Source organism: Leguminivora glycinivorella, chromosome 21 (assembly GCF_023078275.1).
Source record: "Leguminivora glycinivorella isolate SPB_JAAS2020 chromosome 21, LegGlyc_1.1, whole genome shotgun sequence".
NCBI lineage: Eukaryota > Metazoa > Arthropoda > Insecta > Lepidoptera > Tortricidae > Leguminivora > Leguminivora glycinivorella.
In genome coordinates this window covers 16,698,547-16,725,853 of record NC_062991.1, presented here as the reverse complement: position 1 = coordinate 16,725,853, position 27,307 = coordinate 16,698,547, and the positions used below count along the sequence as shown (strand labels likewise).

Below are 27,307 nucleotides of genomic sequence, written 5' to 3'. Positions count from 1 at the left end.
AATTTAATTGAATTTATGTACCTACTATGTTACTTACCATAGTGATAAGTTTGTAATGTTGATGATGTAATGTATACTAACATAATTTTTAAGAAAAAAAAACCGCCTTCCTTTGGGATTCTGGTGATAAATACTTCCAAATGTTAGATTATGTTATCAATTCGTCTGTATATTTTTTAATGTTTGTTATTCGATATCTCCGTCATTTCTGAACCAATTTTGAAATCTGGATGATTCTGAACTACTTACAGATGAGAACGATTATCAGAACGGAACTCTAACCAGGGGCGGCTCACTCTTCGTCAGCAGTTCCACTGCACCAAATGTCACTGTTCTGGACGTAAGTGCATGCTGTTCTTATAAAAATACCAAAGTCACTATAAGTGTGCCGTTCAGATTTGAGGAGTTCCGTTCTGACCATCATCAGCAATTCCACTGCACCAAATATCACTGTTCTGGATGTAAGTGCATGTTGTTCTTATAAAAATACCAAAGTCACTATAAGTGTGCCGTTCAGATTTGAGGAGTTCCATTCTGACCATCATCAGGAGTTCCACTGCACCAAATGTCACTGTTCCGTACGTAAATGCATGCTGTTCCTTTAAAAACACAAAAATCACTATATGTATGGCTTTCAGATTTGAGGAGTTCCCTCGATTTCTCCAGGATCCCATCATCAGAACTGGGTTCTAAGAAAAATGGGACCAATCTGTATGCATATACATTCAATCAAAAAAAAAAATTCAAAATCGGTCTAGTAACGACGGAGATATCGAGGAACAAACATAAAAAAAAAACATACAGACGACTTGATAACCCCTTCCTTTGAGATTTGGAAGGCGGTTAAAAATTATGGACTTATCCGTCTGAAATAAATATAATTGATGGATTGATAAGGGCGGTAAAGTAGTGCGAAGTATGAGCCGTACAATAAGGTTAGGAGCTGCGTGCGCAGCATCACCTACCCGCTGTCAATAACCTAACTGTACCTTGATCATGAAACTCGCGTTTCTAAAAATCCAGCAAAATGTAACTCTTATGAATGACTCTCATCTCTGTTTGTTGCGTCGATGCGCTCGGTTTTCGGGTTATCATTTTCCCCTGTGGGTTTCTGTTTTACGATAAGTTTTATATTGTTTTCTTCTAAGAACTTCCTGCTGATCACTTTGATTTTGTTCGGCGGCACCGCGCTGTTTTTCACTTTAAGTTGAATTCGTAGTGTTTTGGTTTTGTGAGGATCGATGTCGTGCTTGTCGCTGTCGGCGGGCTCCTGTTCGTGTTGCGCGTGACGCGTGAGTGCGGCTGCGTGCCGGCTCACGCCGCCGCGCGTGCGCACGCGGGCCCGCCGGCCGGGCGCGGCGGCGGCGGCGCTGTCCTGCACACAAACTTACTATTAAGTAACCCAGGAGATATCAATGTCAATGTCATCCCATTTATTTTTACAATCAATTTTTACTACAACAGCGACTCCGAAGATACAACTTTAGTAATGTCTATTACGGAAATTACATTCGACCCTAAAACATATCGCAAAGGAGGGACGATACTCAAGTTAGAATTGTAGTTATTAGATTAGAGGGATCCATGTTTTGAACTATACTGTCTTCACCTGATCGTAAATATATAAAATATAAAAAAACTTGGACTTTGAAATTTGAATAAAGAAGCATGCTTTAGGTATAATCAGTTCGACACAAATGGCTCACCTTGTCGGCCTCGGAGGCGGCGCCCTTCCCGTCGCGGCGCCAGAGGGCGCGCAGGCGTCCCGAGGGGGTCCACTCCGCGTGGCGGTCGAGGGCGCGCTCCGACGAGCGCGGGGCCGGGGCCGGATCCGGGGACCGGGACCGGGGCCGGGCCCGCACCGGCGCCGGCGCGGCCGAACCACTCCCCGGCGAGGTCGCCAGCGCCGGCAGCGCGAGCGGCGCGCAGTCGCTGGACGGGTGGTAGTCGATGGGCTCGCGGGCCAGCTCGGCCGGCGCCGGCGCCGGCGGCTGCGGGTTGAGCTCGAAGCTGGTCCGGTTTTCGCGCCAGGGTTTAGGTTTGCGCTTGTACTGCCTGTGTGTATTTTTATCTTGATTCGGCGACCGGTTTTCTAGTTTTTCTAATTCTTTATTCGGTCGGAAGTCGACCGTTTCCCTCAGTGGATCTAGATCAGAGTTCGTCGGATTTTCCACAACGGAGTCTCGTTTGAGGTATTCCAGGTCGCCTGGGTCGGAGTCGTGGTCGTCGGAGTCGGCGCGAAGGTGTAAGTCCGGAACTTCGAGCGACGTGTCCGCGTGTCCCCAGTCGGAGTGGTAACTGTCGCCGGCGTGAGGCTCAGGCGGCGCGTGCGTCGTGCGGGGCGCGGGCGCGGGCGAGCCGCGGGCGGCGGTATGGTGCGGGTCTTCGCGGTCAGAGTCGTAGTCGTCGGAGTCGGCGCGAAGGTGTAAGTCCGGAAGGTCGAGCGACGCGTCCGCGTGTCCCCAGTCGGAGCGGACGCTGTGGCCGGCGCGGGGCAGCGCGCGGCAGTCCCGGGCGGCGCCAGTGTGGTGCGGGTCTTCGCGGTCAGAGTCGTAGTCGTCGGAGTCGGCGCGAAGGTGTAAGTCCGGAAGGTCGAGCGACGCGTCCGCGTGTCCCCAGTCGGAGCGGGCCCTGTCGCCGGCGTGGCAGTCCCGGGCGGTGTGGTGCGGGTCTGCGCGGTCAGAGTCGTGGTCGTCGGAGTCGGCGCGAAGGTGTAAATCCGGTAGGTCGAGCGTCGCGTCCGCGTGTCCCCAGTCGGAGCGGGCGCTGTGGCCGGCGCGGCGGTCCCGGGCGGCGGCGGGGTGGTGCGGGTCGGCGCGGTCGGAGTCGTGCTCGTCGGAGTCGCGCAGCAGCGGGTCGGCGCGCGGCGAGCCCGGCTCCGCCTTCACCAGCGGCTCCTCGCCCGCGCCCGCGTCCAGGCACAGATCCTCCCTGGGACATACTCACATTAAACTCACTCTAACCTAACTTGGCACACGAAGCGTGTAAGCGTAATCTAAAACCTCATTTTGGATATTATCCGTTCATAAGACAATATACCTCTGTCACACACTCGACAAGAGGCGTGGGAAGTAGCGAGGGATGTATTAGGCAGAGGCATAGTGTGGCCGCGCTACTCGTCATGCCCACCGCGCCCTATTTTGTCGGTTTTTTGGCGCGAGGGGGCCGGCGGGGGGGGGGGCGACGGCGGCAACACACAACGTGTGGCCGGAGAGGGCAAACATAGTGTGTCAGAGGTAAAATGAACATTCCACTCTCTGAGCCTCCTAGCAAAGTCATGCAGTAGCAGCGTGTGGTACAGACCCGCCGGGGCCGAGGTGGCGCACGGCGTCGCGCGGCGCCCACAGCTCCTCGGCGCGGAGCTGCTGCGCGATGGCCGCCACCACCGCTCGCGTCTGCTCCTGCACACCCACAGGCAACGGTACACTTAGCATTTTTGAATATACACGCTTTTGGCCCCACCCGGTCAACTGTGCCTATTTCTGAAGTAAGCCCGACAGTACATATTTTTAAATTAAAGGAAAAATGGAAAAATTCACACCCCCGGCAGGACTCAAACCTGCGACCTTTGGCCTTGCCGGGGCCATCGCGCTTCCAACTGCGCCACGGAGGCCTAAATCCTATATGTAATATAGCTCGCAGACGTTTCTTTTTTTTAATTTATTAAAGAACAAACAGTCATACAATATGCATATGTAAACTTAGCTATATTGCCAAAATTTTAATTAATTATAGACCTATAGTTCTCCAATTTACAAAAATCGAGTTACAATAAGAGTATTAAAGTATATTACCTACTATATGATAGATTGTGTAGTTAAATACATTAAGAAGTGTAAGAGAAATTCATTCAAAATGGAAGTACAGTCTGAATACTTATAATATAGGTACTAATTATTTTTTATTTTAATAGAGAATATACGGTAATTTTAAAGAGTCTTAGTGAACTGCCAAACAAATCTGCGTCCATACAAGTTTCGTTATATTGCTTACATGTGCGCCCTATATATGAATGCAGTGCATATTTTGTTCTACTGTTAGGAATGCTAAATAATGCCTTACTGCGACAAGTACGTTCATTTCGTTTCTGAATGATAAAAAACAAATTAAGCCCGACAGTGTTAAAGTACAAGCGCTGTTGTTAGGCCGTTTTCACATTATCCGATCCGATATAGGATGTCGGAAGGATTTCAATAGAAAAAATCCAAGATGGCGCCTGTAATGTATGGGATATCGGTCCGACATCCGATATCGGATCGGATAATGTGAAAACGCACTTACGGTATATGTAGCCATCCGCCGCGCGCACGCGTCGCAGCGCAACTCGCACACAGGCACCACCACTCGAACGCTATGATGGAATGGTATGAGGGTGTCCTCACCCGGGTGGCGTGCAGCGGCGCGCGCAGCAGGAAGTGCGGGCGGGGCCATGGTGCGCCACAGGCACCACCACTCGAACGCTATGATGGAATGGTATGAGGGCCGCGCGCGCGCGCAACAGGAAGTGCGGGCGGTGCGCCATCCGCCGCGCGCAGTCGCCGCAGCCCGCACACAGGCACCACCACTCGAACGCTATGATGGAATGGTATGAGGGTGTCCTCACCCGGGTGGCGTGCAGCGGCGCGCGCAGCAGGAAGTGCGGGCGGTGCGCCATCCGCCGCGCGCACGCGTCGCAGCGCAGCCCGCACACAGGCACCACCACTCGAACGCTATGATGGAATGGTATGAGGGTGTCCTCACCCGGGTGGCGTGCAGCGGCGCGCGCAGCAGGAAGTGCGGGCGGTGCGCCATCCGCCGCGCGCACGCGTCGCAGCGCAGCCCACACACCAGGCACCACCACTCGAAACTACAACAGCATTATTCATTCATCAATATTATTCACTTAACCCAACATTTAGCGTAGACACTACTGAGTCCCATGGTCAGCTCAAGAAGACTTCTGCGTGCGTAGCCAAATACACAAACGCTCACGAAACGAAACGCTCGTAGATCTATCTCTATAGCTCTTGTGTATTGGCGCAACAGAGCCAGACTACCTTTCGCGGCGTTTCGTTTTCGTTTCGCGTCGTAGAAATGCCATTAGTATAAGTATATACATACATGACTCCAAATAGGGAAATGCGCTTACCAGGACTGGAACCCTGCACCGCGGAGTGACTCACCCCCGCACCGGCCGGCGGCACTCCTCGTACCGGCTCCGGACCAGCTCCACGTCGCACGCATCTGGAGACAGACACCTGCACCTGTTCATGAACTGTGGGCGGAGTGAGCGGGAGCGACTCACCCCCGCACCGGCCGGCGGCACTCCTCACACCGGCTCCGGACCAGCTCCACGTCGCACGCATCTGGAGACAGACACCTGCACCTGTTCATGAACTGTGGGCGGAGTGAGCGGGAGCGACTCACCCCCGCACCGACCGGCGGCACTCCTCACACCGGCTCCGGACCAGCTGTGGGCGGAGTGGGCGGGAGCGACTCACCCCCGCACCGGCCGGCGGCACTCCTCGCACCGGCTCCGGACCAGCTCCACGTCGCACGCATCTGGAGACAGACACCTGCACCTGTTCATGAACTGTGGGCGGAGTGGGCGGGAGCGACTCACCCCCGCACCGGCCGGCGGCACTCCTCGCACCGGCTCCGGACCAGCTCCACGTCGCACGCATCTGGAGACAGACACCTGCACCTGTTCATGAACTGTGGGCGGAGTGAGCGGGAGCGACTCACCCCCGCACCGGCCGGCGGCACTCCTCGCACCGGCTCCGGACCAGCTCCACGTCGCACGCATCTGGAGACAACGCCATTTAACACTCATTTACACCTCTGCCTTGATCACACGTATCGAGTACAGCGAGTCGCAAATTGGTAATCTGGGGTAGTTCCGTAAACGTTGAATCAAAAATTGATTGAATTGATTGTTGAATTGTGGCGTAGGCGAGAGGCTGGCAACCTGTCACTACAATGTCACAATTTTCGTTTTCTTTTAACCCCTTAATTGCCAAGAGTGGCACTGAGACTTTAGTAGTTTCATGTGCTCTGCCTACCCCTTTATGGGATACAGGCGTGATTGTATGTATGTATGTTGAATCAACATTTATCCTTCAAAAAAGATGCATGCGTATTATATTTAAACTTAGGTATTTGGAATCACTTAGAGACTTTTTTAAAAACAATGACATGACATATTAACTCTGACATATATGTATCTATACTTCAGATAGGTTAAGGAACAAAATGACATAATTTATTAAAAAAAGTGACTCAAAAAAGAATATTAAATAGATTATATTCCAGTAAAATAGAAATAGAACATTATACGAATAAATATTAATTAAAATGAAACACTGTTTAATCCTCAACAGTTTATGCATGAGATAATAATCGAGATCTGGCCTACGTCGGCCCCGGCGTTCTCGACCTACAGGAACAACAAACATTTCTTTATTATTTATTAATTTATTTTTATTTATTGTCAATTAGCAACTATCCTTACAGGTAACCCTAATACATAATAATTATATAGACGGCAGTTACCTGCAGTTTTGTGTGGTTTGGTTTGTTTGGTGTAGAACCGGGAGGGCACCTGCACCTGCAGCCGCGGCTCGCGCTCCGGGGCTGCGGACAACAACCACAACACATCACGCGCAGAACACTACAGCGGGATAACAGAACAATCAATACACTCCAATAATTCTCTGATATTATTTGTTGGCACCCGGTATAGCCTAGTGGGTAGAGACCCTGCTTAGGCTGCTTATGAAGCTGAAGAGTGATGGTCCTAGATTTGAATACTGTATGGGAATAATTGTATTTGTGTGGATGTGATATTTCTTCTGTATTTATGTATTTGTGTGTTATGTAATTATATGGTTATCTGAGTACCAACATCACAAGCTTATTGTAGGTATGTATTTATTTAGTAAATCTGTGTTGTTTATTAAAAATATAATTTAGAAAAAATAACTAAAATGTTAATACTATCAGAACTCAGCCTCCTTCGAGTATCATTCATCCATGGTACACGAAGGAGTCGGTCATAAGCCCGACAAAAATGAGGAGTGCAATGGTCGTTTTGTCGTCTCGGGGTAACCCGTCATGGCAACTCGCCCCAAAACCCCCAGGGTCAAGGTGGGAGGACGTGCCGAGGACCCTCACAGCCGGCTGTGGGCAGCGGGGGGTGGTGCTGATTGGGCTCGCAAGCGGGAGAGGGGAGGGGGACAGGACCTGTGTTGTGTCTGGTTTGGCGGGGAGGGGTGGTTGTCGCGGAACCCCGGGGTGTCGGGGAGAGATACCCTAGGGGTGAAACACTTCCACTCTGACCCGTCGACTGGAGTGGTGGGGAACATGTGTGCAAGTGCTAGCCTCGGGAGCCCATGAGCGGGTTCCTAGGGGTGAGCCGACGCGCACATTCCCACTACAACAAGCAACACAGGAGCTGTCTTACCATGCTTGCGAGCCTACTCAGCACAATCGCTGTCGTTAACGACTATGCGCAGGGGGGTGGCGCCACTGTCGTAGGAGCTAACTTTTTGCTGGGTATATGCACGGGGGCTCTGCATATACTCTAGTCTTGAAATACTCCTATACTTATATAGATAGATAGATAGATAGAATACTCTTTATTGGCACACCTCAGCAAGAGATACAGAAAAAAGATACAGCGGAGACAAAACAAATGATTATGAAAAAAACAACAAATGATGATTATTGATTTGATATAGTTATAAATCACAGATAAATATGGAGAATCTTACGCACAAATTAGAGACAACTATAAACAACACCGCGTCAGCGGCGAAGCGACCCGAAAGGGTAGAAGGGTGTGAGGGCGGGAAGTCTACGGACAGACCCCCGATCGCTTTGGAGAGTGGACCTCTGAGCTCCGATAAAAAGGAGCTGGGTGGACCACGGCAAGGAGCTAGGCAGGGTACTCCGGATGTCCTACAACTGGAAGGCCTGTCTCTGAGAGAAGAGGAAGATCTGCTGCGTTCGCCAAAGGGGGGGAAAACCATTAGGGAGGCCACACCTGCGGAGAACGAGCCGTTCTACAAGTATGAGTCCAAGGCACAGAAGAAGAGAGCCAAGGAACTGAGAAGAAAGGCTGCGATTGCTCGGGAAAGGGGTGGTGTTCCGGTGGTGGAGTTTAAGGGGGACCCCAAACCTGGCCCGAGCAAACGCGGTCTCAAGATGAAGAGGCAGAGTACTGATGAGGGTCGTTCGGAGCGTCCTCCGGCGAAGCGCCAGAATCAGGGCAGGGCGGCTGCAGATGGACCACGGAACGTCGCTAGGTCGAACCGGGGTCTGGCTGTGGCTGTCAGTCGTGAGGATGGGGCTTCGGTGGACGAGGCTCTGGCGAAGCTCATCAGGAAGAAGCTTACGCAGTTGATAGAGGTGGTCGTCCTGCAGGTAGTAAGGGGGGAGCCAGGCGTAGTAACACCAAGGTTCGCTGCGTCGGGTTTGGTGTCGGAAGGATTTTTCCTTGTGACACCAAAGTCGACGGAGGCTAGGGACTGGCTGCTGGGTCAGGACTTCGGAGTGCTGGGCGGACACCGAATCATCGTGCGTAAGCTGGAGCAGACTAGGGTGCAAGTTTGGGTTCCGGGCGATGCGGATACGGAGTACGTTAATAAGGAATTCCTTTACGCTCAGAATCCGGATCGCCGGGATCTCAAATTCCTGGAGTGGAAGGCTGCAGGCAGGGACACTCTAGAGCTAGGGACCCGGTTGACCTTTTTGGTCCCGGAAGGAGTAGAGGAGATCTGGGGCGAAGAGAAGACGAAGGTCATGGACTTCTCCGCCACCAGTGTGAGAGTCAGGATTCTGAGGGCCAACACCACTCAACAACCCTCAGAACCTGACACAGAAGAACCCGAACAGAGAAAGGAGGGCACGGCACCGAGCGGCGTCAATACGGAAGAGAAGGTGGGTATGGACGTCGTCGACGGGGGCGAGCTCTCCGAGTAACAGTCCGGGGACAACAACACTACACACAACTAACACTATGGACACACAAAGAACACTACACAAGCACCTACACACAAACACACACACAAACATATGCCAAGTAAACCTCCAACACTGCAAGGACGCTATGTCTGAGCTAGGACAATATGTTAGGAGGGCCAAAGTTGAAATAGCACTGCTGCAAGAACCTTATGCATGGAGAAACCGGGTGGCAGGCCTGGGACATCTGGGGGGAGCTCTGTACTATGAAGGAAATGGTGAGCTACCTCCTAGAGCATGCATATATGTGAGTAATAAAGTGAGAAATATGGGATGTTTCATGACCATGTGTTGCAGAGACCTTGTCGTGGTGGAGACCTACTTCATCAATGACGAAGGGAAGAGATGCAAGGTGGCGCTGGCGTCCTGCTATCAGCCGGGCGACGCAGAGACACCGACAAAGGAATTGGAAGAAACGGTTCTGAGGTATAGAGGTAGGAATATACCCCTGATAGTTGGTTGCGATGCTAACTCACATCATGAGGTGTGGGGTAGCACCGACACCAACGAAAGGGGGGAATCTCTATTAGAATTCATAATAAGCAATGACCTGGAGATTATAAACACAGGAGATACACCTACGTTTATAACAAGGGCGAGGAGAGAAGTGCTGGACATCACCGTAGCATCAAGGGAGATATCAGGCAAGGTAAAATGTTGGAGGGTGGACGAGGAGGACAGCATGTCTGACCACCGTAGGATACTCTACAGCATTGATTGTCGGGTAGAAAAGATGAAGGTAAGAAATCCACGTAAAACAGACTGGACGAAGTTCGGAGAGGAGCTAAAGAGAGCGTCCGTCTCGGGTGGAAGGTACGAATGTATTGACGACCTGGACAAAGGAGCACTCAGGCTAAAGGAGCTAGTAACAGCAGCATACCACAAGGCGTGTCCAGAGAGACTCGTGCAGGCAGGTAAAGGTCAGCCATGGTGGAGCAAAGAATTACAGAAGGTAAGGAAGAAGGTTCGCAAGGCTATGAGGGTAGCGGTAAAGAAAGGCGACGCTCATAGCTGGGACGAGTATAGAGTGGTCAGGAATAAGTATACCAGACTAAGAGAGAGAGCTAGACAGGAGAGCTGGAGAAGATTTACAGAAGACATAGACAGCTACTCAGAAGGTGCGAGGGTGGTAAAGCTGTTAGCTGGAGACCGGGCGTGCCAACTGGGGAGCCTAAGAGTGGACGGAGACTTAATCACAGAACCGGAGAGGGTACTGAGTATTATGCTGAGCACACATTTTCCGGGCTGTGAAGAGGTGACAGAGACAGATGAGCAGTTAAGCCGGGAGGAGGCCGACTGGGAGGGAGCAGCGGAAGTGGTGGAGGAGAGCAGGATAGAGTGGGCGCTCTTCTCCTTTGCACCCTTCAAGTCTGCGGGTCCGGACGGAGTCCTACCGGTACTACTGCAGAAAGGGTATGAGGGCACATAAAAGACGACCTACTGGAACTATACAGGGCAAGCATTGCTCTCAGATACATTCCAAAGGTGTGGAGAGAGGTAAGGGCGGTCTTTCTACCTAAACCAGGCAAGAAATCATATCAAGAGGTCAAATCATTTAGAAGCATAAGTCTATCGTCTTTTGTCCTAAAGACCCTAGAGAAGGTGATGGACAAGCATATTAGAGAGAAGGTCAACTGCAGTGAACACCCGCTTCACGGGAATCAGCATGCATATATGGCTGGGAAGTCAACGGAGACGGCTCTTCATAACCTAGCTGTGCGGGTAGAAAGGGCACTAGAATCAAAACAGTACGCTCTAGGCTGCTTTTTCGACGTGGAGGGGGCCTTTGACAGGGCTACTTTCCAGGCCGTTGAAGAGAGTCTAGAGAGAGAAGGCATCCGACCGACATTAGCGCAGTGGATAGGCAGTATGCTTAGGTGCAGGTCTATAACGGCGGAGTTGGGAGGTACAACAAAGACGATTAGTCCCAGGAGGGGGTTCCCGCAGGGAGGCTGCTTGTCACCCTTGATGTGGTGTCTACTTCTGGATTCTATGGTAAGAGAACTCAACAGGGGAGGCTTGTATATGCAGGCCTACTCTGATGACGGAGTACTACTGGTGAGAGGTATGGTTCTTAGTGTCATGAGGAACATAATGGTAAGAGGTCTCAGGCAGGTACTGGGATGGTGTAGAGGGAGAGGACTGGATCTCAATCCGTCGAAAACTAAGCTGGTGTTATTCACTAACAAGAGGAAAAAAGAGATGGAACCCATAAAGATAGAGGGTGTAGAATTAGAAATGGTAGACGAGCTCAAATATCTGGGTATTACTCTTGACAGTTCACTCAGATACAGGACTCATATCAGAGAGCAGACGGCTAAGGCCATAAGAACGCTGTATCAATGTAAAAGGGCAGTGGGGAAGAATTGGGGACTGAAGCCGGGTATGATCCACTGGATTTACAAGGCTATTATCCTACCCAGGGTGCTATATGGGGCAGTGATCTGGTGGCACAGGACCCATATTGGAGAATATCGGAAGAATCTGACAAAAGTACAAAGACTAGCCTGCCTCATGACGACGGGGGCTATGAGAACCACCCCGACTCATGCTATGGAGGTGCTGATAGGCTTAAAGCCCCTTTGGATTGAGGCAGAGAAGAGAGCCATGGAACAGTGGTACAGAATGAAAGCATGTAAGGAATGGAGAGGAAGTTGTGTGGACAAGAGACATGCACTGATACAAAGAGAGGCACTATCAAAACTAGAAATGCTGATGGCCAATAATGACCTCATAAAGAGGGAGGAGATTTTCGATAAGAAGTACAGGGTACATATAGGAGAAAGAGACAACTGGAAGGTAGGGGTCGTGCACCCAACGAATATATGCTTCACAGATGGCTCTAGGAGAAGCACTACAAAGTTAGCAGGGGCGGGAATAGTAATCCCGAAACTAGGAGAAAAGGTGTCAATACCACTAGGGAGATACACTAGCGTGTTTCAAGCAGAGGTATGTGCCATAGCGCGCTGTGCACGTATAATAAAAGAAAGTGACATACAAGATGGAGCCGTGGTAATATACATACACTGATAGCCAAGCGGCGCTAAAGGCTCTGAAGAGAATATCGGTGACCTCGTCCCTGGTGAAAGAATGTAGGGAAGAGCTCAACTCGATAAGCAAGGATAGAAGTGTAACGGTTGCGTGGGTACCGGGACACCAGGGAGTTACAGGTAATGAGAAAGCGGACGAGTTGGCAAGGGCGGGGGCGGAGACGGAATTCTTGGGTCCGGAACCGGCTCTGCCGATGTCAGCTGACGTCACGAAAGGAGTCATTGAGAAGATAAAAGAGATGGAAGCACAAAGAGACTGGGAAAAAGAGACCAGTTGTAGACAAACGAAGATGATGATAGAAGGTAGAGACCAAAGGAGAACTAGGTATCTTTTGAAACTAGGTAAGAATAGTCTAAGAATGTTGACCGGCATCGTAACGGGACACAACACTCTCAACAGACATATGAAGTTAATAGGTATCAGTAGCGACGAATCCTGTCCACATTGTGGTAAGGAGGAGACTAGCTTGCACTTACTAGCAGAATGTATCATGTATGCGGCACCGCGATATGATACATTCGGCAGAGACAATTTGAGAGAAGATGAACTCAAGGATGTCGAACTTAAATCTTTAAGTTCGACATCCTTGAGTTCATCTTAGGACATCTGTCCTTCTGTTCTGCAGGAAAACAAGAAGATTTGAGGAGAGAAGTGTGGGAGGGCAGCCGGGACAGTAACCTGCAGCTCCAACTCCAGGGAATTGGGCTGAATGAACGCACCAGCGATCGACAGCCCGCCTGTATCCGGCCAGGCGTCCCTACACTACATCTACATCTACATCTAATACTATCAGCCTTACTTGGTTCTGAGGTTTCTTCAGCCAACATGTAGTCTTCGAACAAGCACAAGTCTTCAGCTCTGACGGGAACTTTCCTGTAGCGACCTCCACCGCTGCTGGTCTGATATTCTGCAGAACACAAGATTCGCCATCAGGTCGACACCCAATCACTTTTTTTTACCTTTTGACCATATCAGTGGTGGGAAAATTTTTTCCTTTGCAGGTTGGTCAACATTTATATTAGAATTGTAAGTACAGTTGTACAAGTTCGTAATGTAATGAAATGAAATATTTTATTTGAGACAGGTGTCCATATTTACACAAAATCCATACTAATATTATAAAGGGGAAAGTGTGTGTGTCTGTTTGTTTGTCCGTCTTTCACGGCAAAACGGAGCAACGAATTGACGTGATTTTTTAAGTGTAGACCTGGAGACAGTTGAAGGGATGGAGAGTGACATAGGCTACTTTTTGTCTCTTTCTAACGCGAGCGAAGCCGCGTGCAAAAGCTAGTACACTATAAATCAATACTCACCTTCTGTTGTAGATTCTGCCGGTAGATCTGTAAACAGCTTTGACGCATCCCATTCGTAGGGCCTAGGCACGGCATCTCTGGTCAATCTCTTACGCTGCACTCCAGTACTTTTAATGAACTTCTCGTCAAAGTGATCAATGCAAACATATTTGTTCCGGAGGGCGGCTACTGGATATTTTGCTAATTTGGGATTACCTAGAAAAGGTTTTATTTCAAAATTTGTTTCGTTTCGATGATTTTTTATTGACTCTAGTGCTGGGCGTTTTCTCTCTGCAGCTTTTTGGACGGATTCATAACAATCTGGGTCAATCCGCGGCAAGAGTTACATGAGTCACAATTTTATGGCATGTTCCATTTATTCACAATACAAGTTCAAGTGATCATCTATCTCTAAATAAGTGTCACTTTCCTGATATATACACCATGTTTTATTGAATTCCGTTAACTTTAAGATTCATTAGATCAAATACAATTAACTTCTCTAAGAAACTAGCGTCTTAACTCTTACGGTTATCGAGTTATTAAAAAACTAAAGATAATTACTGAACATGTGTGTGACAGCCTTTACCAATTCTTAATGTTATTTATTTTGACATGTGCCGTCTATCACTTGACACTAACTTGAATATTATTCTTAACCTCTCGTATGCTTAGGAGCAGATCTGCTCCATATTGTTTCAACTTTAACATGTAGTTATTATGACTAATATATTAATGACAATTTTTTGACAGACGCATACGAAAGGTTAAGGGTCTCTCACATTAATAAATTCATTTAATTATGTATGAAAATGAAGAAAAAAATTTTTTTGCGAATTTAACTAAAAGTGATATAAAGGGTGGTTCCTGATAATGAACCTAGCTATGTGACGAATTTAACGGAAAACAAAAAAGAACATGGTGTAGATAGATATTTTCATTTGTAGCTGTAGTTTAAATAAACATTCAATGAAGTCGTGACCCACGTTACTTTTACGTGGATTCAGAGAGTTAGTTTTTAATTTTTCTTATGTGAATTATAATCTACGCCTGGAAAGATTTGCACATTATTATTTACAATTATTTGACAGAAAACAAAGTAGTTCAGTGTTACGCTCTGTAAGGCTACACTTTACAAGGAAAGTTACGAAATGAATGTAGAAGATAGGTATTTAAAATCTCTGGTAAATATAACCTACAGAAACTTCAACCGTGGCCTTACCACAATTTTTAATCCATTCTTCTAAAAGCTTTGGTTTTTTGATGGGGAACCGGAATATAGATTTGGTGCACTTTAACACCTCGGTTTTACATTCCAAATACACACATCTGGGCGGCATTCTGCAAGAAGCCCGACAGATCAGCGATCACTTCACGAAGCTCCAGCTCAAAACGTGCGGAATGTTGGGGTGACTAATGTCAATGCTAATCCTCTATCAATAAGTTAGTGTCAAATTATTATAATATTCGGTCATTGCAGTTCAAGCTGCAATATTACCAATATTTTAAAATAAAACTAAATAAATAACAACAATAGCGTTGTTAAGTTGATTTTGGCACTTGACACATGCTTGACACTGACAGCACGTGACAATGACGGGGAATGACGGTTGTTTGTTACGTTCCGTAACGTTAGATTATGCAAGATTAAAACGTGTGTAACATAATGTTGATATCCATATTTTACCAATTTATAATTTAATTATGCCAGACCAGTAATTACTAAAACAAGTCTTTTTAAGAGACTTGATAAATTGTTTCCATAAACATTCCTCGAGCGTTGAACTTAGCAATGTGTCCTATGTCCTAGAGATGGCGCTGATAAAGTTGTTCGAGTTTTGAAACTTAGGTTAGGAGCGGACAAGAGGAAATTCAAATTCAAAACTAGTGGCGATATACAAGCGATACAAGTGCGTTTTCACATTATCCGATCCGATATCGGATGATTCGGATGTCGGACCGATATCCCATACATTACAGGCGCCATCTTGCCCGTCTTGGTTTTTTCGATTGAAATCCTTCCGACTTTCGATATCGGATTGGATAATGTGAAAACGGACTAATATTTGCTAATATTAATAAAAATAAACCCTATTCACAAGTTTTTCAAATAGTACATCGGTGGTTGTTTGCCTATACGGCCCGAATGATGATAGGTTGATACATAAGTATAAGAATTGGATGTCTGCTACTCCAGAGGTGTTACATGCGCGTTGCCGACAAGGGCGGATCCGGTTTCGTAGTCATGTGGTCAAATACATATATTATGAGTATGATTGTGAGTAGGTACTATTAGGTACTGTGTCACAGGCCGGGAAAATGAGGATTGCCGGCTAAGTGGGTATACGGATAGGGATACGAGGCTGGGAATCCGTTTTACGCCGAAGCATGTAGGTATTGTGCTTTTCTCAAACTCCACGTAAAGATCATTGTGAGAGAGATTTCATTGCGTGTTTGAGAAATAGTACATTACGATACAAGAGAAAAGAGGATGTTTGAAACGAGTGGCGATAAATTAAAACACGACTGTAGTTATGTTAGAGTTATGTTCCTAACTAGGTTAGGTAGGTAGGTATAGCCTAAGTCATTGGATCAGGTTCAGGTGCATCAAATTATAATTAAAACATGAGTAAGGTCAATACGGTAAGTGTGTCATAAGAGGGAGTGTGGTGGCCTTCACAAGTTCACATTAGGCCTTTTTACTTATTGTCGCAGGTGTTTTTGCAAGTTCATACTTTTGCTGCTTGCTACTCATGGTTAGTGCTAAACGCTAAACGTATGAACTCTCAATAAACACTGATCATTGGTTTAAACAGGCCAAATGTGAAGGCCAGACACTTTTCCTTATGACACACTTACCCGTATTGCCCTTATACAGTATATATTTTTTATAAATGATAATGTAAAAGAGGGAGTGATGAACACCATAAACAAAAATACCTTCACAATAAATTACAACGACTCCCCCAAAACAAAAATAAGCGGCCATAATTAAAACAGAACCGTACACCGTACAGAACAGAACAGAACAGACGGGCGATTAAAAACAAAAGAGAAACACTTTTATAGCAATTCATTTTGAATGCTGAATTTAATAAATGCTTGAGTGGCGCACTGTTTCCTTTGAGACGGCCAGAGAGAACGCTGAAGAAAAATGGGGCCCCCGGGCGGCCACCCCGAGGAGGTTTGAATAAAGAAAAGTTAAAATTTTCTTAAAACCCCTCTCGGGCGGGGTGGCTCTATCTATCTTCGTTGAAGTATTGGCAAAAATGCCCCCCCTCGCCTCTCGCTCACTCCCCCTCCCCCCTCCAATGTCATTGGGCCGTTTTTAAAAGAGTCAAATTAAAAGTGACGCGGCCTTTGCTGTATCGAGGGTTTCTCAGTTTTCCCTTTCATACAGACGTATTTAAGACACTATACCTATAATAGTAGATATATTACCTTGATATTACTATCAAAGAAGTAACTACATAACATATAATTTAGTATTAGCTATGGACTTCCTATTTCCTTTTGTTTTTTACATCCGTAAAGTATTTCCGTACCCTTGTGTTAATGATTGGAATACCTTTCCAGCCAGGAGGGACTTTGAGGTTGAGCATCTTGCTAGATGTGAGTAGCAGCTAGTTTCATTCAGGGTGATACCAAACTACAGGAACGAATTTATAAATTAATTTTCAGTACATATGGAGCGATAAAGTATCGCACTATATAGTACGAGAAGTGTTACTTTATATGCCCATATAGAAACTTGTACTGAAAAACGTCGTAGGTACAATACACGTGCGAAGTGAGAACCTTCTATTATTCATAAGGTAGCCACGTAAGCTGGGTGCGTAGCCGAATGGCACAAACGCTCACGAAACGAAACGCTAGTAGATATATATCTCTATCGCTCTTGCGTATTGGCGCGACAGAGCCAGACTACCTTTCGCGGCGTTTCGTTTTCGTTTCGCGTCGGAGAAATGCCATTCGGTTACGGGGCCTGGGTGGCTAGCCGAATGGCACAATCGCTCACGAAACGCTCACGAAACGAAGCGCTAGTAGATATCTATCTCTATCGCGCTTGCGTATTGGCGCGACAGAGCCAGCGGCGTATCGCTTTCGTTTAGCGTCGGAGAAATGCCATTCGGTTACGGGGCCTGTTCATCTCACGTGCGAGTGCGGAGAAGACAGCGGGACATGACGGTCGGCAGCAGCAGCACGCATCGCAACAGGTGGTTCTTATGTAAGTAGCGACAGCAGAATACGCGACTTGCGTTCGGCTATATTCGGGATCTCGAAAATGTAAGTAGGTACTTACTTTTTAGGGTTCCGTAGTCAACTAGGAACCCTAAGTCCGTTTTCACATTATCCGATCCGATATCGGATGTCGGAAGGATTTCAATAGAAAAAATCCAAGATGGCGTCTGCAATGTATGGGATATCGGTCCGACACCCGATATCGGATCGGATAATGTGAAAACGCACTTACAGTTTCGCCATGTCTGTCTGTCCGTCCGTCCGTCTAGGCTTGTGCCGTTTCGTTCGTTGATCGGAGCGCTCCGATCTCGTTCAATCGCTCCCATGAACTAGTTCGCTCTTTTAGGTCTTTTGCTCATTTAGTTCAGCCAGACCAGCGACCACTGCGGTCAGAAAGATCAGAACGAATGGGACCGAATAGTGTCAAAATGATACGAATAGTCTACAGATAGAAACTTTCCGGGCCGAAAGGTTGTAAGTAACCGAAGTTTAATATGAAAACTTGACTTTTTTTGTTGCTCTGCTAAGTAGCTCTCGCTCTCGGTCGGCGCAGTCACACATTCGTTCTCGATCCAAACCGCTCGCGCTCGCCGATCCTATACTGAACTAAATGAGCAAAGACCGATTCACAGACCACGGAAAGATTCAGTTCATTTCGGTCATTGATGGGATTTTATTCCTAACAGTTCATAGTTCGTGAACGACACAAGCCTACGTCCGTCCGTCCGCGGATAATCACCTTACATAGAAAACATCACTCACCTTCATCACCATCACTTATACATAGAAAACATCCATGAATCAGGAATAAATATCTGTGCTCATGACACAAATAAATGCCCTTACGGATATTGGAACCCGGGACCGCGGCTCAGCAGGCAGGGTCACTATTACCGACTACGCCAGACCGGTCGTGAAATAGTACCATTGATTTTTCAGCGGTATATACCCACTTGCCTGAAATCCTCATCTTGTACATAATGTACTATTTAAAACTCATTTTCTCAAACATGGTATGAAATATTGATGTTATGTGCCTTATAATTGGCAGCGAAGTATGACGTTGCAGGTGCGGCTAAGACGATTGATAGATAATGGAATTTCATACAAACCTTGCAGGCCAAGGCCGGCAGTCTTCTTTTTTAATTTCCAAACACAGATAATTGTGACATAACATATGTACATATATCAATCACGCCAACAAAGTGCAAAAATAAAAAATTGAAAAAAAAATGTTTTATTAGGGTACCCCCCCCCCCCTACATGTAAAGTGGGGGCTGATATTTTTTTTCATTCCAATCCCAACGTGTGTTATGTTGTTGGATAGGTAGGTATTTAAAAATGAATAAGGGTTTACTAAGATTGTTTTTTTGATAATATTAATATTTTCGGAAATAATCGCTCCTAAAGGAAAAAAAGTGCGTCCCCCCCCCTCTAACTTTTGAACTAAATGTTTAAAAAATATGAAAATATTAATATTTTCGGAAATAATCGCTCCTAAAGGAAAAAAAGTGCGTCCCCCCCCCTCTAACTTTTGAACTAAATGTTTAAAAAATATGAAAAAAAACACAAAAGTAAAACTTTATAAAGGCTTTCTAGGAAAATTGTTTTGACTTTGATAGGTTCAGTAGTTTTTGAGAAAAATACGGAAAACTACGGAACCCTACACTGAGCGAAGCCCGACATGCTCTTGGCCGGTTTTTTTAAATATCACTTCATTGGTAATCCCGTCACATAGTAGTGGTTGTCGTGGTTTGCAGTTTTTAAACTTTTACTATAAAAACCTGTTTGTACGAGTTTACGTGTACCTAAGTTTTAAATCAATAACGCCTACTTATTATTTTAAAGCAATAAAACCTACTTGTTATACTTGGACTTACTTATCTGAAATCAGAAATCAGAAATATTTTTTGTTTGTAATGAGAGATTTCATTCTAATATAGTTACAGAAAATGAGATTAATTTTATAAATTGAAATAGATATACACGAAAGAAAAAACGGCAAGGCCCACTGGTGGGCGAGCCGGGCATCGAGCCCGGGTCTTCAGCTTACGCGGCTAACGTCTTTACCACTAGACCACACGCCCGCGCGAGAGATTAATTTTGTTTTAATGAGCTATAATTGCTTATGCGACTTTTCGGGATGATTTTATTTATATTTAATTTACCGGCCTACCACTTCTTATACCTTTGAAAAGGTCACATGTACCTAACACCCCTGTAAATGCAGGCATCCATGGGCTATACGGACACTGTTTACCACCAGGCGGGCCGCACTGTTTGCCGCCAACGTAGTGTAAAAAAAGTCTTCGTTGTTATTAAGTTCGTACAGTTCGTAGAATAATAGACTCTTATAATGTTTGCAAAAATACTTACACCGGTACGAAAGTTGTAAGACTTGTAAGTAACCATAAATATTATCCCTTTCGTTTGTGTCGTGGGCACATGTTTCTGCGGACGCTCCGCTGTGAAGTCGCGGCGCGGCGCGTGGACTCGCGGGAACTTGGCACATTTTCACTCGCGGAATATTCACTTTCTCCGCTAACTTCTTCAGTAAAGATATCGGGCATATCGGCTACTGCCGTCGCGTTGATAAACTCAACTCGTGATTCAAACTAGGTTTTCATCTACATTTTTTGTCATAAAAGTGTCGGGGAAAGTATGTTTACAGGGTGGATTTTTAAATGGTATATTGAGGGTAGGTGTCAGTAATTGTTCTGAATAGTCTATACCTATCTAGTTGGGTTTGGGCTGACAGTTAACACTAAACCAATTAAAGTTTTCCTAGAACTGTCTCATTTCAAACAAATACAGTAGATAACCATTGTAACTAGCACCCAAAAGAAAACAATAGTTGGTAGTATTTTTATTTTTTTAACAGTTTGCCAGGCTATATTATATCTACAACTACATATTATCTTATTAATACTCGTATTTCCTAAGTTATATTATTGATGGTTTTGCATCACCATCACATCGCAGACGGTAGTTTGGTAAGCGATCAGAACACGAGGTCTGCATCGCGCTTACGATATATTTGGTGATTTCGTAGCGTTATAGATAATTAGGGAAAGGTGATGAAATAGAACACTAATAATAAATTTTCGCGTTCAAGGATTGCCAGATACGCGAAGTTTATTATTAGAGTTCTTTGGAAGCTTTGCGTGTATGTACTTATAAAAAAAGATTTATTTTCTTATTTTATATATCTAAGAACCATCTATTTTTCATTTTTTTAAGAAACTTAAGTCAGATTAGATTTATTTAGTTTAATTTTATTTTAAGATAATATTATGTACTTACCTAATATACTGACTTAATACCTATGAAATAAAAATTGTATATAGGAATATTTGTCTTCGGTTACCGCGATAGTTACTCATGAAATAAAACTATGGAAACAGATTATATGCGACTTAATCCGTTTCCATAGTTTTATTTCATACAAATTGTATACTTACCTAAAAAAAACCACACCACAGCTAAAAGCAACGGTGTCGCATACGACAAATTCATAAATTTAGTTTTCTGACCTGCTTAAAAATCCACGCTGTATTTTTATTTTTATACTAGCCCAGCCAGCTATTACTACATAGACCATGCACTGTTATGATCCAAGCAAACCCAGCTAACTGTGTTTACAACACTTGCAAAAACAAGAAAAAGTATTTGTGGGTAGATCGCTCACGGCGGATGAACTCTTACCTACCCAGCAGATTTCAATGAACACATTATAAACTAATACCCAGAAATTGTATGCTTTATATACCATCATCCACATGGCCACATTTTTGTAGATGATAGTAGATTCATACAAAGTAATAAAATTCAAATTTGTGCACATTTTTGAATAATAATGTTTTTACAACTATTCCGATCAACCTAACCGACTGCAGTCGAATAAGTTCCCATCAAACCAGTGTCGGCACGTCATAGAATTACCATGAATAAACCATTGAATATTCAATCATAGAATTGTTACGGCTCTCTAGGCCATTCCTACTCCCGAGTCGAATCCTTGCCTGATTGAACCAAGCGATTGCAATATCAAAACCTACATCGCGCTTACGAAATGTTTAAACGAAATTGTTCAAGTAGGAGTTCGATCGGTGGTCGGGCGGAGTCAGGCAGCCTCGGGCAGGCCAGCGCCGCCAGGCTGGGCCATGCTGGCGGACATTGCGATGAAGCGGCAGCTTACCGTCGGTTGAGATTAGAACGTACCTGTGCCACGAGAGATTACTCCCGAGGATTGCCAATAACCACCCAGCGGGACTGAGGGTTACCGTGACTCCTTTTAGACTCCTTTATTTATTTTTTGGTATATTTTACAGGATACTAGTTTCTTGTTTCTTATTTCCACTTATCACATAGGTGCATCTTGACAAGTTAAAATAAAAACAGTGCCTTGCATTTGTCGTACCAATGATTTTTTATTTATAAAGAATTAAGTGTGAACAACCCATTTTTCAGGGTTAATGACGATAAATTTTAAAAATACCCACAATTAAACTGCTGTTTTGAAATGTATAGATACGGAGGTACCTGGCTTCTCTGCCTAATGGTTACTTTACTGCCGACCAGGCCGAGGTCACGAGTCAAAAGCTATAATATACTCATTGGCAATATGCAATGAGTAATTTTTCTACCTTTTGTACATTATTTAAAGATGTTTTATGATCAAAATGATTTTGAAGTACCTATGTTTATGCATAGAGTAGAGTTTATTTAAATTTGATTTAAATAAAAGCCGAGCTCTTTAATGCCGACTTATGGTAATGTGGGACGTGGGCTGTAGTATAAAAACCTTCAGAGCAATCTACATTATTCCGCTGCTTGGATATTAACTTCTCCTAGAACTTAATCTTTATTTTGCTTTTTGAGGAACCCACTGACTATCACTCCACCGGACGGACGGGCACGGCCTGTCAGTTTGAAATAGTTAAAAAGTCACAGCGCCGAAATATTGACAATGTTCCTTAGCACTTTTGCAGCTCCGATTGCAGACCTCATTGATCCTTCTCTTAAGATTTAATTTTTTTTTTAATTTTATGAGATAGGAGGCAAACGAGCACACAGGTCAGCTGACGGTAAGCGATCACTGCCGCCCAACAGCAGTGAAATACGTCACGTTTCAAAAGAACTTCAGAAGCCTACTGATAAATGATGTTAGCAAGATCCTAGCCCAATACAAGACCACCATTTTTTAACCATTTTTTAACTAATTATAGATGCCTGACGTCTGTGTCGTTTGGTAATATTAGCAAGTCTCCATTTACCTACTACAACGCAAACCTACAATTTTCCTATAATCTAATTCTAATAGTTAAATAAATAATTAAAGTACCAAACTACATATTTCTAAGTAAATATTACACTGAATTCTGTTCGGGAATGAAATCGTTTACTAATTACTACACACCTGAAAAAGGAAATGTATACTTACTATAAGTAAATGAGTGTAGGAAATAATCTTCTACCTCGTGCTTTTTCTTATTAGATAATTGTAAACATAATTCAGAAAAATTGTTCAATAGGCACAAAATCAAAGTATACAATATACATGTATCATCAATTATACGTACCTAACTCACAAGTTCATGTCATTTATTTATAAGAAATGAATTAGGTAAAAATGTGTAAACATAAATCTTCACATTTGTGGTTGTATTAATTCACAAGCGGTTTATATTTTAAAATAAAGGAGTGGCCTTGTAAGAAATTAACAAAGCAATAGTCCGAAGGCGCCCGAATAGCCCTTAATTTTATTTCAGCAAAATTGAAAGCGGCCGGGTACAAATTTTAATATCTAAGGGTGGTAGATAGAGCTATTTATATTTTTCCACCCTTCTTTTGGCGATTATTATTCTGTTCCGATGGGTGAGGGGGGGGGGGCGGGGTGGCCGCCCCTTGGACTCTTTCCTTTTTGCTTCTTAAGTCCATCTTGAGACAGAACAGCGGAAACTGTGGAGTAGCGGTGTAAAAGATTTTTGTGATTTTTGAAATAAGATTGTCGTCACCAGGCTGATATGTTAAATCAAAAGCATGTGGTTTTTTTTTTTTTTATTTATTTTTTAAAGAAACAATGATTATAATTTACTCTTATTTTAGTATAAATTCATTAACATGCACCATCAGTTAATTATACTAGACGCATGTATTTCGATTATAATTTATTTTTAGTGGAAATATCAATACTTATTTATACTAGACGCTATTTCGTTATTTCATATGAAAGTGACAGGGAATAATAATTAAGTGATGTTACAAATTACAGATTGAACATAATGCCATTACAGTTTACAGAATAAAAATTTGAGGCGATATTTACTCAGAAGAAAAATCCCGTAAGAAATAATTTCCAATTAGTCTTTTTAAGTTAGAGAATACTGTCTCACAAAACACGTTGCAATTTCAAAGAAAACATCAGGCATCACGCAACAGGATGGATAAAATCGGAATCACTCGACGCAAATTACATTATTATAATAATATAGTAATTTCTCTCGAAAAGGTCATGGACTGTGTGAAAGATGATATGAAACAGAAACAAGTGAATGATGAGATGACGGGCGATAGAGAGGTATTGAAGACAGGGAAATGCTGCACCGACCTCAAATGACTGTGATAAGGGCAGGCGAATGATGATGATAGTCATTTCTCCCAATTGCGTTGCCGTGCCACTTTCAACGTTCCCCATTATAGTAGTAAATATTATATAATATGTACAATATTAACTTATTAAGTAAACAGTAACAGTTTTTTAGGAAACAATCGTAACATCTTTGGCCAAAAGCTAATGCTATTTCATATCTGTCACGCACGGGGATTGGGTAACTTCGGCTGTGTTACCGAAATTATTCGTAATTATTAAATAATTCGTAAAACGTCAAATATTTTGGGGTCTATCTAAATACATTTTTCTTAAGTAGTCTGTACTCTGAAAAACATAATAATACACCCTGTTTTTATTGAATTCCGTTAACTTTAAAGGAAGATTCTTTAGATCAAACTCTATTCATTTCTGGAAGAAACTAGCGTCTTAACTCTTACGGTTATCGAGTTATTAAAAAAAATAAAGGTAATTACTGAACACGTGTGTGACAGCCTTTACCAATTCCTAGTGTTATTTGTTTTGACATGTGCCGTCAATCACTTGACACTAACTAGAATGTAATTCTTAAGGGTCCCTCACACTAACAAATTCATTTATTATGTAATTTATGTATGAAAATGATGAAAACATTTTTTTGCAAAGTAAAAGTGATATATAGGGTGGTTCCTGATAATGAACTAGCTACGTGTCGAATTTAACGGAAAACAAAAAAAACACGGTCTATAATATTCATGTAATTTTTTTGTGTCTAAACAACAAAATATCTAATCCGCGTCTCCTTGGCGCCGCTGTTCCCTGCTTCTGTCACTTACCCCTTTTACTGGAAAAACCGTGGCACCTACCAGGAAGGGGTCGATATTTAAATATAAGAAGAGCCCCCCCCTTTTTTCCCCCCGGATTTATGGATCTGGCCTGGAGTGGCGTAATTACTTATCTCCGCGAATACAAATCAATCGGCGAACAAACCTAAAAACGGCTTGTTATGAGTTTCCCGGTTTCGTAATTTCTTCAGATCGCTCTGTTTGTTAGGCGCTTGTGATGCTGGTTGACTTTACTAATGCGATTTCATATTGCACGAGAATATAGGGCCGATTACACTTGAGCAAGCACAAATGGACGTAACAACCATGTAGTCTTTGTTATCCTTTGTTACTAAGGACAAGAGCCCATACGGTAGAATTTCGAATAGGAAATGGTCGATTTATGGGTATCTCGCATCACCACACACTCGCAGAAACCGGCTATTATTTATTGCCAGTGACATAATATATTTTTACGTGTTTCTAGAAATTAATGCTAAGTTTTTATCACTCACTGCATACCCGTATAATAGACAAGCGTTGTAACCGCTTTACTTTTATCATCTCACCATCATTTTCATCATCATTCAAAAAAAATTGCACATTTTCTCACATAATTTTCTAATGAATACCTACCGACACGACATGCATCCCAGGCAGGAACTGCTGAAGTTTCAGTGCTTACAGGGCTGAAAGAAAACGAAATTGTGATTTTCCAATAACTTTAAAATGAAATGAAATAAAATGAGAATTCAAATGAAGTACGTATTTCTGGCAATCAGCCGCTTGGTGGAAAGTTCGTGTATTTTTGCGAGGTCCGTGGAAGGAAATTGTCAGGCGCCGGAAATTGGACGCGCCTCCGTGACCGGCCCTGGCGACGGCCCTACAGTTACACTGCGAGATTAAATTGTACTAAATGAGGACGCCACTTTCTTCGTTACTACATTTTTGACGTACAACGTTTTAGTTTCATTTTAGATACTTTATTTCAACTATTTCACGACGCACTTTACTGCCAGCATCAAACTTTACGTAGGTTGGTACAGCTGACTGTACTAACTTGTATAACGGGAAATCTACCTATTTTTTCTTGACGCTCGTTTCTATTCGCCTGGGGAGAGACAAGCCCTTTTCAGAATGGGTAATCTTATCTACTATAGGTATATCCAGGTAAGATCTGATAGAGGGTAAGATCGTACACTGCCACAATTACTACCGCGTCGTAGTAACCATATGTGTTAATAAAGTTTAAAAAATAAGTGGGAAATATTGTTTTTCACAAAGAAAAAAAGACTGGATTTAGAAATTAGTTTATAATAATACGGATTCGTAAAATAGAACGCTGTTGATATGCTCTGTAGGTAGTCGCATAATTGAACATATGTGGAAACATTTGCATACAATAAACCAGTCTCAGCTCGCAGCCCGAGTTTGCTTCACAACTCCTAAACTTATGTATCTTGACATGGCGCAGTCGGTAGGATTATTGAAAAAAGAATATTCAAAGTTATTAAAGTTGAAAACTTAAAAATACAGTGGCGCAGTGACAAGTAATTTGGATGTCGATTATTTCTTCACATGTTGAGCTAATAACTGGGTAAGTATGTATAGCATTTTTGCGACGAAAGAATTCTAACGAAGATTAGGTCGAAGAATAGAAGAAACTCTGTGTTCATTTTTTATAATTCCGGCAAAACTTGTATAATAGTTAGTCGTCTCTCCAGACAAAGAAAAATAGAAAATGCGCGAGAAAACAGCGCGCTAATAAATTGGTTCCCCGACCATCTCTGAAGGACGACGGGAACAGGAATAATAGTAGTTCTGTACAAAATATTGTATCATGGAAGCGGCGGCGGCCGCGGCGGCGGCGGCGGCCGAGTGGACCGAGGGGCATGGCGAAGACAACATTCAGCTTCATAAACGTTGACAGCAAACATCAATCAAAATTAAAACACGCACACAAACACTTGTCCCCCTTCTCACCTTTTATTTACGTTTGGAATTTATCTGTGCTGTTGTTATCTTAGACAGTAAAATTGTGGGTTCGATTCCTGCCCCGTTCCAATATAATGTAGAGTGAACATGCAGGTACATCTTTTGGGCGAACTCACTCCACCGTTGGTCACGTCTTTGCCTTTGGCTAGTTTGTGGCCAAGAGGTAGCCAATTTTATAATTAAATAAAAAAACCGGAGCTTGTGTGCGGAATATTATTTGATAACGCATTGCTGAACTTAAATATTGGTGGAAAAACTGCTTATGTTGGGAAATAAAGTATACTTACATATACACCCACAAGTCCAACACGCAT

The 27,307-nt window shown here is 44.0% G+C and overlaps 2 protein-coding genes across 3 annotated transcripts; one reads left to right on the top strand and one right to left on the bottom strand.

Moving 5' to 3' along the window:
- Nucleotides 1–852: 852 nt before the first annotated feature.
- LOC125237504 lies at nt 853–14,894 on the bottom strand. Of its 2 annotated transcripts, XM_048144626.1 has the most exons (9): nt 14,566–14,894; nt 13,365–13,559; nt 12,851–12,958; nt 6,532–6,612; nt 5,725–5,785; nt 4,741–4,846; nt 3,304–3,401; nt 1,707–2,931; nt 853–1,375 (listed from the first exon to the last, which is right to left on the bottom strand). In XM_048144626.1, the coding sequence occupies exons 1-9, from the start codon at nt 14,681–14,683 to the stop codon at nt 1,037–1,039; spliced, it is 2,331 nt and encodes a 776-aa protein (XP_048000583.1). In that variant the 5' UTR covers nt 14,684–14,894; the 3' UTR covers nt 853–1,036. The 2 variants fall into 2 exon arrangements, with proteins under 2 accessions (XP_048000583.1, XP_048000582.1); XM_048144625.1 differs by lacking the exon at nt 3,304–3,401 and having other exon boundaries at nt 4,604–4,846.
- LOC125237505 lies at nt 8,911–9,532 on the top strand. The gene is made up of 2 exons (XM_048144627.1): nt 8,911–9,218; nt 9,298–9,532. Exons 1-2 carry the CDS (start codon nt 8,999–9,001, stop codon nt 9,423–9,425), a joined length of 348 nt encoding a protein of 115 aa, XP_048000584.1. The 5' UTR covers nt 8,911–8,998; the 3' UTR covers nt 9,426–9,532.
- Nucleotides 14,895–27,307: the final 12,413 nt, after the last annotated feature.

Coding starts and splice junctions, on each gene's coding strand:
- LOC125237505 (XM_048144627.1), top strand. CDS start 8,999: ATGGACACACAAAGAACACTACACAAGCACCTACACACAAACACACAC. Junction 9,219..9,297: donor TCTGTACTATGAAGGAAATG/GTGAGCTACCTC, acceptor CATGTGTTGCAG/AGACCTTGTCGTGGTGGAGA.
- LOC125237504 (XM_048144625.1), bottom strand. CDS start 14,683: ATGCCGCCCAGATGTGTGTATTTGGAATGTAAAACCGAGGTGTTAAAG. Junction 5,786..6,531: donor CAAACCACACAAAACTGCAG/GTAACTGCCGTC, acceptor CGTTGTCTCCAG/ATGCGTGCGACGTGGAGCTG. Junction 1,376..1,706: donor CCGCCTCCGAGGCCGACAAG/GTGAGCCATTTG, acceptor GTTTGTGTGCAG/GACAGCGCCGCCGCCGCCGC.